Raw genomic sequence first — 13,095 nt, 5'->3', positions numbered from 1 at the left:
TAGTATAGTACCACTAAAAAACCTTTGCACGTTTGTTCATAGTTTGTTCCCTGTATATTATTATTTATTATACTCTGTGATTATACTCTAGTCTTTGCGTTTGTCAAAGTCATGTCAAGTTCCAGCTCGAGGTCGTCACTCTTTTTCAATAAACATAAATAAAACGATAAATTGAAACAAATTCTAAACTAACAAAATTATTTGCCATTTATATTTTGTAAGTAAGTAAAAGGTATAAATGGAGCCTAATGCTCCAGGCTCGTCCACTTCGTCCAGAGCGACAAAATTTATGATGGAAGGTGTCGGGGCACGGGTTATAAGAGGACCTGACTGGAAATGGGGGAAACAGGTAGATTAAATTACTATTGTTTATATCAGTAGTTTATCTTTCAGATTGAGGTTTACCTAAGTTTAGTTGTATCTAAATGTGTACTATGATATATATTATTTTAAGGATGGTGGTGAAGGGCATGTAGGCACCGTAAGAAACTTTGAATCCCCCGAAGAAGTAGTTGTGGTCTGGGACAATGGCACTGCAGCAAATTATAGATGTTCTGGAGCTTATGATTTACGTATTTTGGACAGTGCTCCAACAGGTGTCAAACATGAGGGTACTATGTGCGACACATGCAGGCAACAACCAATATTTGGTAAACCTATTTTTTTGTATGATTAGTTCTAATATTATATTATACGCCTATATAATATAATATTACATGTATGTGAACTATATTTTAAGTAAACTTGGAGGAATAAAATATGTTTTTATTTAAAGTAAGTAGTATGTGGTGCTAATTTGGTTGTACTCAAACCCAATATTAACTCAAGTTATAGGTCTCCTATTTTATCTCATTTCCTGCAGTACATTGTGAAAGGAATAGCACTATTTTAGGAGATGTCAGCTTAGAGATTGTGTACAGCTATATAATAATTAAGCATCATTGTATGATTGATGAGAATGTTGAAACATTTTACCTATAACATCTCATGCTGATCTCATGTTAAAGATCTTACTCATTATATATAGAGTGGTATGAATCTGGTATTACAGAATAATGGAGCTAAAATATGAAAAAGGAGATCGTAACAAACTTTTTTCTATTTCCTTTTCACAATTCATTTGCCTTTAAGATTTTCAAGTTCTTTAATGTTAGCCTAGATGTAGTGATTGTAGGATTCCAAGTTTTAGGGTCAATGATATATTTTCTGTCAATATCTTCCTACACTGTACCTGTACGATTTGCTCTCATAATTCACTACTCAGCTGCCAAAAAGATTGACTCTAACTATACCTTGATTAAGACATCCACCATTTTTTTTGGGTGGTTCGATCCTAACCTCTAATTTTTCAAAGTTATGTGCGTTTTAAAAAACAATTGAATATCACTTGCTTTAACGATAAAGGAAAACATCGTGAGGGAACCTGCATGCCTGAGAGTTCTTCATGTTCTCAAAGGTCTGTGAAGTCTACCAGCTATCACTCTATTGGGTCAGCATGGCAGACTATGTCCTAAACCCTTCTTACTCTGAGAGGAGACATGTGCTCAGTAGTGGGCCGGTAATAGGTTGATCATGATGATACTTTGATTCTGATTTAATATATTCGTCCACTTAAATATTACTAAAACTAATTTTGGTTATATATTTTAGGTATTCGGTGGAAGTGTGCTGAGTGTAGTAATTACGATCTGTGCTCTGTCTGCTACCATGGAGACAAGCATCATTTGCGTCACAGGTTTTACCGTATCAGTGCTCCTGGGGCGCAGCGATGCTTAGTGGAGCCTCGACGTAAAAGCAAGAAACAAGCAGTTAGAGGCATATTTCCTGGAGCAAGAGTTGTTAGAGGGGTTAGTTTACAGCTCTTTGCATATGCGTTGGGCTCCTCTACAATGCCGGGTGTAACCAGAATGCTACTAAAAGCTTTGAGTTATTGTTATACTACCTAAATACACTTCAATACCAATAACTATTTGCCTCATTTTGTAGTTTTAGTGATTCAGTATTTTTCAAAACCGCAATATACCTATAGCATGCAAAAATCCAGTCAATGCCCCACCTACGACGCGGCATTGACTTCGAGTGACTTACTTACGTAACGTTCGTTACCCTCTAGCGTCAGTCAGATGTTTTATTTGCAATATATCGTAAATTTTTAGAAAATATAGATTTTTTAAATTTTTTTTATGGCCTCGTATCATTAATCATCAGTACTATCACTTGTCTTTGTTTTTGCCAGCATTCTGGTTACATCCTGTATATTTCTAGTTTTTGTTGATAAATTTTTGTCTTCTTATTAAAAAGTGATATACAGGGATAGCTTGCATCCTGAGATAGGTTTCTTTTGGTCCCCTAAAAATAAAAGAGATCCGACAGGATTTTTAAAATCCTTTCACATGGAATATGTTGAGGGCATCATCTACTTAATACTAAGATAGCTTGGATGCTGGAGGCTACTTTGACATAAGCTACTTTTTATCCCAGAAAAATAAAAGAATTCCCACACGATAAAATTTACATTTATGCAAACAATGTCACAGGTATCATTTAATGTTAAATACTTCAGGTGGATTGGCAATGGGAAGACCAAGATGGTGGCAATGGGAGACGGGGAAAAGTCAATGAGGTACAAGACTGGTCAGCAGCCAGCCCACGCTCTGCTGCTTATGTTGTGTGGGACAACGGAGCCAAGAACCTGTACAGGGTTGGTTTTGAAGGAATGGCTGATCTAAAGGTATTATTAAGTTTTCAAATATTCTTTAAAAGTCAAAACATGCTTGAACAGTTTTATATGTATGGCTAGGGAAAATATAACTAATAACTATTATTTTAATAATAAGCAGTTAAAAATTTGAATGCAGATTTCCACTTACAATTTTGTGCTAGATTTGTCTCTGGCCTAACCCATTACAATTTACACAAAAGTCTCGGTCTCGCTAACTCCCATTTTTTTTGGCAACTTTTTAGTGCATTTAATAACATTGTAGAACATAATTTTTATTTGTGTAGCGTTTCAAGGTTGACTTTAGTTTCCATTTAGTCTGCATTTCCTTGTTTATACTACTGAATGAATTTTTTTGTGGAAATAAACACCAACAAAGACCAATTTTGTGTGTAAATTGAACTGTTAAGTTTTTAAAATGATTCCTATTATTCAAAACCCCTACTTTGAGTTTAAATTTATAGTAAATTAATCTTCTTTTAGGTGGTAAACGATGTAAAAGGGCAAAATGTTTATAAGGAGCATTTACCACTCTTAGGTGAATTGGGCCCTGGCAGAACAGGGCCTCATGGCCTGCAAGTTGGTGATCAAGTAAGTTGATAAATAGTTTCCTAGTAAGACTGCTTTCTATTAGTCAAAAAGCGAGCGGCTGGTGCGAGCGAGTGTGAGGTGGTACCGAGTCATGAACACATTAATCAGGACAGGTCTAAACTAAAAGTACGTACCCTGCCAGCATCCTGCCCACTTTGTGCACTTACAGAGTACAGACCTACAGCATGCAGATAACTGTTATGACGTAGACATTCGCTAAGAAAGGATTTTTGAAAATTCAACCCCTAATTAGTTTAGTTTAGTTTAATATTCTTTATTGTACACCAAAAAGAAAAGACACAAAAAGAAACATGTAAAAGAAGAACATACAATCAGCGGCCTTATCGCTGTGAAGCGATCTCTACCAGGCAACTAGGTTGAAGAAGATTTAAAGGCTAGTGAGACTGGGTTGAAGGTGTACGTAATAATACGTGTACTAATTGGTTGAAAAATAAATATTCTCTCTATTGGTGGTTGATCCAGTATCTATTACTTGGATTCTCATGAAGTTTTAAGGGGGTTGTTTACAATTACATTAAAAAACTAGCTAATGCTCGCGACTTCGTCCGCGTGGACTACAAAATTTCAAAACCCTATTTCACCCCCTTAGGAGTTGAATTTTCAAAAATCCTTTCTTAGCGGATGCCTACGTCATAATAGCTATCTGCATGCCAAATTTCAGCCCGATCCGTCCAGTAGTTTGAGCTGTGCGTTGATAGATCAGTCAGTCAGTCAGTCAGTCAGTCAGTCAGTCAGTCAGTCAGTCATTCAGTCAGTCAGTCACCTTTTCCTTTTATATATTTAGATTATTGTAAAGAACTTCAGAGTTTTCTTAAAACTTGGTGCTGAAATTCATATTTTCAATTAACACGCATTAGACGCCGTAAATTGTCGTGAGGAAACCTTGGGAAAAATTCTGGCATGATATTCCACGAACACATGATCGCACATTAAACACGATCACAATAAATGTCCATAACGTAATTTCGCATCTTTGATAAACTGACTGTTAATGATCTCTCGTACCTTAGACTTAGACAGACTTACAAAGGGAAATTAGGGTATGGGCATTTTTGCATCAAACATCTAGACAAGTGACGAAATCTGAGTCGTGATCTATGTACAGTCTGGCAAAAATATTGTACATCGACCTTTAGGGCGTTTGTGCACTCATTCGTATTCAAATACTCTATTCGTCTTTTTACGGAATCCGTGATTACACGGATGAGTGCACAGACGCCCTTAGAATGAGATTTTGGCTTTGTAGAGCGTTGTCTCTGTTACTATGTGACGTTTTGTCGGTCTCAACGACAGAGACAATGCTTTACGAATCCGCTATCTCTTTCTAAAGGTTGATGTGCAATATTTTCTACTGCATTCTTAAATATGTACATATTATCTACCTTTTTGGCGCTAACCGCGCAGCTAACTTCTATGTTGGACCGTATGCGGCCCATAGGCCGCTCGCGTGTTTAGCCTGTAATGTGCGTTCACTAATAAACGAAGTCGATTCTAATATTCCTTTCCTCTTTGGGAAGAAACATCTGTTGGATATAAATGGGTTGTTATTACTTTTTAAATATTCTATTAATTTGTTACAGGTAAATGTAGATTTGGATTTAGAGATAGTCCAGTCATTGCAGCATGGGCACGGGGGATGGACAGATGGGATGTTCGAATGTCTCAGTACTACAGGCACGGTTGTTGGCATCGACGAGGATCACGATATTGTTGTTACGTATCCCAGCGGCAACCGGTGGACCTTCAATCCTGCTGTGTTAACTAAGGTACGAACTATGTAGATTTGGATTTGTACAGTAGATGCAGCATAGGCACGGCAGATGATATGAGATATGATGATAAGACTACCATCTCAGGCTATTTAGCTCAGTCAGTATTGGGCTGAATTAAGCCGGAATTAAACTAGCGTGTCGTGTTGCGCCATGACGCGTCAGAATCGTATCGGTTTTACACATTCAGTATGGTTAGAGAGAAATACAACACAAAGCGTCACGACACGCTACTACACTATGTGTCTTCGAATACATTGTATGCGCACCGTTGCTAGAGTCTATTTATTGATGACTAGCTGATACCCGCGATTTCGTTCGCGTGGATTTAGGTTTTAAAAACCTGTGGGAACTCTTTGTTTTTTCTGGAATAAAAGTAGCCTATCTCACTCTCCAGGTCTTAAACTATACCCATGCGAAAAATCACGGCGATCCGTTGCTCCGTTGCGACGTTATTGAAGGACAAACCAACAAACCAATAAACCAACAGACAGACACACTTTCGCATTTATAATATGGGTAATGATATAAAACGGGAGCAGGGAGCCGCTAGATTCAGGCGGTGCAAGACCTGAGTGTGTGGACTGTGGAAGTCCCTATGTCCAGCAGTGGACGTCTATCGGCTGACGATAATGACGATGATGATGACATATGTTGTAGTTACGAGGTTGTTCACTAGGTATGTAGCGGGAGCCTGACGGCGTCGACGTCGGCGGCGAGCGCGGGCGGCGGCTTCGCGGTGGGCGACCTGGTGCAGGTGTGCGCCGACCAGGAGCGCGTCAAGGCGCTGCAGCGCGGCCACGGCGAGTGGGCTGAGGCTATGGCACCGGTAATTGCAGTTTTCACATTAATTCTTCGTCGTATTCTTATCTACAAAGGCTAAGCAAAGATCTTGAAAACCGTAAACGTAAAAGTGCGAAGTTGGAGTCATCATCATCATCATCATGATCAACATCATACAAAGAAATCATTATTTACTGTACGATGGTACGGAAGCCTTCGTGTGCGAGTCCAATTCTCACTTGGTTGGTTTTTATGTAACACTAGATTATGCCCGCGACTTCATCGGCGTAGATTTAGGTTTTTCAAAAATCCCGTGAGAACTTTTTAATTTTCCGGGATAATAATATGATATGATAGCCTATGTCCTTCTCCGGGATGTGAGCTAACTCTGTACCAAATTTCATCAAAATCGGTTATACTGTTGGGTCGTGAAAAGCTAGCAGACAGACAAGACACACATTCGCATTTATAATATTAGTATGGATTAACTTGAATAGATTATATCGACTACTCAAAACTACTATCGTGACATTTGACGACCTCCCTGGCGCAGTGGTAAGCGCTGTGATCTTACTAGTGGGACGTCCCGGGGTCGATTCCTGGCAGTTGTTTGGAATTCTATAATTTCTGGTCTGGTCTGGTGGGAGGCTTTGGCCGTGGCTAGTTACCACCCTACCGGCAAAGCCGTGCCTCGAAGCGATGTATTGTTCCGGTACGATGCCGTGTAGAAACCAAAGGGGCATGAGTTCAATAAAAACTGCCATATCCATTCCAGGTTTGCCCACTTCCATCTTGGACTGCATCATCACTTACCACTAGGTGAGATTGCAGTCAAGGGCTAACTGGTATCTGAATAAAATAAAATAAAAATTCGTATATTTAGAAAATGCAATTTGTAGTATGACATAAATCTAGTTTGGTGATTTTTCTTGTAGACGCTCGGTAAAATTGGTCGCGTGCAGCAGATTTATCACGATAACGATTTGAAGGTAGAAGTTTGCAACACTTCATGGACTTACAACCCGAACGCGGTCACCAAAGTTGCGTCTTTCGATGGCAGCATTCCAGGAAACTCATCAGGTATATTGAATTTGTAGTCTACCTGTTATGTAATACACGAATTTTTGTGACCGGACTTTTGACGTTGGTTTAGATGTGGATTCATATTCCATTTTAATTTTGGTTTTTTTTTTTGTAAAAGAATACCTGCTCTGTCTCGTTTTAACTGAAGCTTAAGTCTGAGTCAAACTCAAAGCTCTGTAGATCTCAGCCTTAGTGCCGATTTCACCAACGTCGAGTGACGTTTAATTGAGGAATAAATCTTTGACAAGTAGTCAAATCAGTATCTTTTTGTCAAACGTCAAAATACGCGCGCGAGCTTCTATGAAATATGTACTGGCATGTGACGTCACAATGATTTGACGTGCTTTTTAATTTAATCGATAATTAAAAATAGCTATTACACTTAAAACTAACAAAGGACGTGAATTTTACGTATTTTACAAGACCCTCTATTTAATAATCACTGAGAAATAATTTATTTTTGACATAGGCAACATCCCTATTGGGCGTAATGACAGTTTTTTGTACTGAAAACCTGCCAAAATATCAAATTTATTTTCGGATAAGATTATTTAACGTTGGTGAAATCGTGTGTGCTTAATTTTACTATTTTTTTTTAAATACAATTAATTATTGAATTTAACTTAATTTCCTTAAGTTTAGCTAACTTCTACCGGCCGCAGTTAGATACAGCCGGCTAGAACTAGATGCAACCGCACTTCGGTTTCAGCCGTAAGATGTCAATGTTTTGGTGTAGGTGATCGTCTGTCAGTGCTTCTGAAGAAACTGTTCGAGTCTCATGTGACGGGGGACGCGAATGAGGAGCTGGTGAAGGCGGCCGCGAACGGCGACGCGGCGCGCTGCGCTGACATCTTGGCTCGTACGGACGGCGCGCAGGCCGACGTCAACGGCGTATATGGTGGCCATACCGCTTTGCAGGTATTTATATTATCAGGATAGCCTAGTGACACGTCGACCTCCTGTTCGTCCTGCGTTCGATCCCGGGCACGCACCTCTGTTGTTTTCAGTAGGTAATTAAATATCACTTGCGGTGAAGGAAAACATAATGGCCTCAAATGGATGCACTGGTGGATGATGGCCTAAATCCTTCTCATTCTGAGTGGAGATATGATATCCATTGATATATATCATCCTTATATTTTTTTCCTTTTTCACCGCCTTTTGTATCCTACTTCTGCCTGTGTTCTCTATTCTTTTACTGTTATTTTTCTTCTTGTAGTAGTACAAATAGAGTGTACCTAATCTATATATATATATAAAAGGAAAAGGTGACTGACTGACTGACTGACTGAATGACTGACTGACTGACTGACTGATCTATCAACGCACAGCTCAAACTACTGGACGGATCGGGCTGAAATTTGGCATGCAGATAGCTATTATGATGTAGGCATCCGCTAAGAAAGGATTTTTGAAAATTCAACTCCTAAGGGGGTGAAATAGGGTTTTGAAATTTAGTAGTCCACGCGGACGAAGTCGCGAGCATAAGCTAGTATTTATAATAAGTAATAATAATCAATTAGTTTGATATTGAATTGATGTAGGCGGCTGCACAAAACGGGCACGTAGAAGTGATCCGCGCACTGGTGGACGCGGGTGCCGAGGCGGACGCGGAGGACCGCGATGGCGACCGCGCGGCTCACCACGCGGCCTTCGGCGACGAGTCTGCGGCCCTGCGCGCGCTGGCAGGCGCTGGCGCCGACCTCAACGCCAGGAACCGCCGCCGCCAGACGCCCCTGCACATCGCCGTCAACAAGGGACACCTCGCCGTAGTGCGCACGCTACTCCAACTCGCCGTTCATCCCAGCTTACAGGTAATGGATTTCCGAAACGGTCAAGCGGCTTGACGTCAAGCACGTAGATTTTTGCTAGAGCCAAGCATTTTGAGCGTTTACAATGTTTGCTTGATTTTTGAGTCAATTGTTTACGTGCTTCATAGTGATTGATGTGATTTTATATATCTGCTTGACGACGTGACGTTCGGACAGTGTTCGAGATATGAGAAAAGTGTCAAGCAAAATAAAACTGTGCGTGCTCGACGCCAAGCCGCTTGACCGTCTAGGAAGCCCTTAAGATTTCGGTGCGTAGGCGGCCTTAAAACGATCACAGCATCAAACCGATCTGGTATCTTGATTAGATTGATCGTGTAATGAGGAAGTTTCAGGGCGAACGTTCCATAAAATTTTCATAGATGGCGCTGTGCACTGCACCCACTAAAAAACGAAAAATAATACCTATATCTATATGATTTAGCCAGAATGACAGCATTTTCGTTGCCAACTATTCCAGCATGCTCTGGTACCTAGCGTAGAACCACCCGATATTGGGCCAGGGTGTCTCTGCAGTTTTCAACCTGTCTTGAGTTAACAACCTCAGAGGACAGAGCTGAAAGAGCTGCCTGGCTGTCCGTATGTTTTATTGACGTTGTTGTTTTGCAGGATGTTTTACGTACAAATTATTATAGCGTATACCTTCGCTCGGAAATTATTTTTCGTTTTTAGTGGGTGCAGTAAACAGCGCCATCTATAAAAAATTACGGAACGTTCGCCTTGAAACTTCCTCATTATGTGAATATGAATGTTGCCAGCTAATCAAATCAGCAGCTCATTATCAAGCATCAAAACTCGTGCTTAGTATTGGAGCTTGTATAAAATAATGTAATGTGACGTTATAAACATTTGACGTGTCTGTGCTTGAATAGTTTAGGAAAATTTAAAATGTTAATTAAACTTAAATCACGTTCTATGCCAAAGCTACACAACTCTGCCGTTAGACGCAAAGTGTAAATTTTCAAGTAATGTAATACGTGCTTTGGCGTAAATCTGAAGTGGCAAACCTCTTTATTTGACATGTCAAGTTTTTTGACTGAAAAGTAACACTAGAGATAGAGGCTTTAGTAGGTAGTAGCGCCGTTAGCCGCCTGACAAAGTAATATCGCCGTATCAAAATATTTTCACGATTTAATGATTCCATAACTCACAATGATATCAAGGTTCAATGTGCTATCCTAGATACGTCATAACCCATGAGCCATGACTAATTTTACAGCTTCTTTACAAATATGAACTCCTTTATTACTCCGTAACACAGTTTCTAACTAAAGCAGTTGTTACCGTTCTTTACTTTTAAATCAATCAAATTGTGGCTTATTCCTGACCTGTTAATTTAGTTTAGTGGAGAGATTGTGTACAAGAGAATCGGCCCCATTGTAAAGAAAAAATACATATTTTTCATTTTTTATTTAATTAATTGGTTTGTAAATAAAGTATCTTCAAATACGAGTAGCTACATAAACGAAACGAACACTTTTGATCTAAGACGTTACAGAACTTTCTAACTTCATTATTCTTATGGGGAGATTACATAAGAAAACGAAGTTCGAAAGTTCATTTTCGGCCTTTGGCCAATAGCTAAAGTTTTGATTAAAATGTTCATAAAAATAAGTTATGAAGTTTATTCTGAATAATTTGTGAACTCATTTGACACGACCGCGTTCCCATCACATTTCTTTTGACATGTTGGTAAAGTGCACTAAAGTCTACAATACGTATACGTAAGTAACAGTAACGTGGAAAAGTTATTGTGCAAGTGAGTCGCAGTGTTAGTTTTATGACGTAGCAATTTATCACGAGAGCGTTTCGCAGCGTCTGGGAACTAAATTACATAATGCTGAGTATGTGGAAATGTTGTTCTCATATACTCGCTGACTTTGCTATAAAGCATGGAAGTCGATCTTAATGCTAACCAAATCTAACTTTGCTTATACCGGATGAATTCTGCTACCGGATGAATTCTGCTAATTTGTTTGAATTTAAAGTAATATGTCGTTAACTTGTATACTTACTGTTAGTTATATTTAAAGAAATATAATAAAAAATACCGGAGCTATTTTCCTTCTGTTGTAATTTGATTTCGGAGTTTTTCTTAACAAAATAAAGTCATCCTCCATCGTTCCAGTTATACCTTATTTCTATCTTAACTTAAAATCCTACAATATATTTAGAGAAAATATCATCAAAACAATCGCATTTTGAACCGAATTGTTTATCATTATTCCTTCGTATTATTTGTCAAATCTCGCAAAGGACGATTCTCTTTCACGTTAACCACCCGCCACTTGCCATCATTGTCTTGGTTTTAATTACGCATTCGAATTAAATCGCACAGAATACTCCCCAAGATCCCTTTCAAGTAGGTATTGCTTTAATTTGAGAGACCTGTTCATAAGTGGAGGCACTTAAATTTAATTAATATCTGATGCATTTACCCCCAAATTCTGGAAAATCTTAAAAGATATAGGGGTCTTACGTTTTACGTTTTATTTTACATGTTTGAAGGATTTAGTCCATACATGCAAGTGTCAAAAAACAATCAAGTTCTAAATATTTACGCTGATTTTAAGTAGTACCTAGTAAGAGTTGTTTTAGTAGTCGTCCGATAGCTAATGTTTAATTTTAAGAAATTAATATATTGTGCTTTTGAGTGTTACCTCACTGGGAACAGTTAGTGAGGGTTTCCAAGTTTTTACTCGGGTCTAAGGAAATCGGCTGATTTTCTGTTAGTGCGAATGTAAAGCAAACTAATATACATTGTCTCATATCGAAACATATCAGAGCTAACTACGACCAAGGGATTAATTGTCTCGTTAGGTGTAGAACCCAATTAAGGATATGGGCCATATTATGCCCAGCTTTGCGCGTTCCGTCTGAAGCGGATCTTCCTATACTTAATAATAATTGATTTGTTATAATGACAAAACTTATCGAGTGTTTCAATCCTAAACAAATACCCGTGTGTTTTTGAAATAGTGAGACGTAACAATGCAGGGAACAACGAGGCATTGATCTATATTCATTCAAATTGGATGAACGCCACTATGTTAGCGCCAAGTAAAATAGATTAGGTTTCTTCAAATTTCGTTTTCAGATCAACATCATCGAATATTCGGCTGAGGTCTGTAGAGTGTATTTTTTCATTTATTTGTATAAGACAGAGCTAATAGAAACCTGTCACATTTTGACCTTGTCTTAATTCTGAGCAAAGTCAAAGCACGTTCTTAGGGTAAGATCTATAGAGCGCACTTTGACTTTGCTCAGACTTAAGTTTGAGTTAAAACGAGACAGATTTATGTGCGAAATATACATCTGTCTCGTTTTAACTCTATCTTAAGTCTAAACAAAGTCAGAGTGCGCTCTATAGATTTCACCCTTAGATTTCAGCCTGAGACTTCACTAAATCTCTATGTCACTGTAAAAAATAAATATTTTACTTTCTTTACAGATTTTAACAAAAAGTTTATCTTTTGCGAGCTAAGCAAAGCATTTTCTGCATACTGTACTTTACGCAATGTTTTCTCGATTTAATGTCAGTGGTGCTTTTAATATAGACAAGTAGAGTTTCAGGCTGTAATGAGTGTAGACGACGCTCTCAGACATGCGGTCGCCATAATTGCCAAACTTTACGTCGACCCAGGCCCCTCGCAAGTCCCAACCAACATGTCGCTTACCATTGTTTTCATAGCAACACATATGTTTCCCTTGGTATATGCTTTACTAAGTATTTTAATAAAACGTAATATTTATAGCATATAATAATCCATACTTCCATACTAATATTATAAATGCGATAGTGTATCTGTCTGTCTATCTGTCTGTCTATCTGTCAGTCTACTAGCTTTTCACGGCCGAACAGTTTAACCGATTTTGATGAAAGGTACAGTTAGCTTACATCCCGGGGAAGGACATAGGCTACTTTTTATCCCGGAAAGTATCTGCAAAAAATACATACTACAAAACTATTAACAACAGAATAAAATAAATATTTAAGGGGATCCCATACAACAAACGTGATTTTTTTTGCAGTTTTTATACATACGGCACCCATCGTGCGCGAGTCTGACTCGCATTTGGCCGGTTTTTTAAATTATTTTTAGCGTTGTAGCATACGCCGGGTATCAGTTAGGCTCTTTTAAACAATCCACACTAACGCATTTTATGACTGAAATTAATTTAAAAATTAACAAATGATTTCCAATCGGCAAAATGTGGTTGTGATACCCTTCTGCCCATCTCTTCGGGGAAGAAGCCTGATGATATGTATTTATGTATTCTTACAGTCGCAAACTGAATT

At 38.6% G+C, this 13,095-nt stretch overlaps 3 protein-coding genes across 3 annotated transcripts in view; 2 read left to right on the top strand and 1 right to left on the bottom strand.

Moving 5' to 3' along the window:
• Schip1 (Schwannomin interacting protein 1) overlaps window positions 1-13,095 on the top strand; it is a 374,012-nt gene that overhangs the window by 146,546 nt on the left and 214,371 nt on the right. The window lies entirely within an intron of this gene.
• Window positions 1-13,095, bottom strand: part of LOC117984032 (uncharacterized) — a 218,296-nt gene that overhangs the window by 177,220 nt on the left and 27,981 nt on the right. The window lies entirely within an intron of this gene.
• Window positions 122-13,095, top strand: part of mib1 (mind bomb 1) — a 227,345-nt gene continuing 214,371 nt past the window's right edge. Inside the window, exons 1-10 of the mRNA XM_034970369.2 lie at window positions 122-349; window positions 455-650; window positions 1,651-1,847; window positions 2,564-2,731; window positions 3,203-3,310; window positions 4,912-5,097; window positions 5,780-5,929; window positions 6,819-6,963; window positions 7,703-7,884; window positions 8,511-8,780. Coding sequence (XP_034826260.1) covers window positions 239-349; window positions 455-650; window positions 1,651-1,847; window positions 2,564-2,731; window positions 3,203-3,310; window positions 4,912-5,097; window positions 5,780-5,929; window positions 6,819-6,963; window positions 7,703-7,884; window positions 8,511-8,780 — 1,713 coding nt within the window. The 5' untranslated portion in view covers window positions 122-238. The remainder of the gene's footprint in view (window positions 350-454; window positions 651-1,650; window positions 1,848-2,563; window positions 2,732-3,202; window positions 3,311-4,911; window positions 5,098-5,779; window positions 5,930-6,818; window positions 6,964-7,702; window positions 7,885-8,510; window positions 8,781-13,095) is intronic.

Source organism: Maniola hyperantus, chromosome 1 (assembly GCF_902806685.2).
Source record: "Maniola hyperantus chromosome 1, iAphHyp1.2, whole genome shotgun sequence".
In the NCBI taxonomy this organism is placed as follows: Eukaryota; Metazoa; Arthropoda; class Insecta; order Lepidoptera; family Nymphalidae; genus Maniola; species Maniola hyperantus.
Note: the sequence above shows the minus strand (reverse complement) of the source record. Positions and strands in the feature narration are given on the sequence as shown.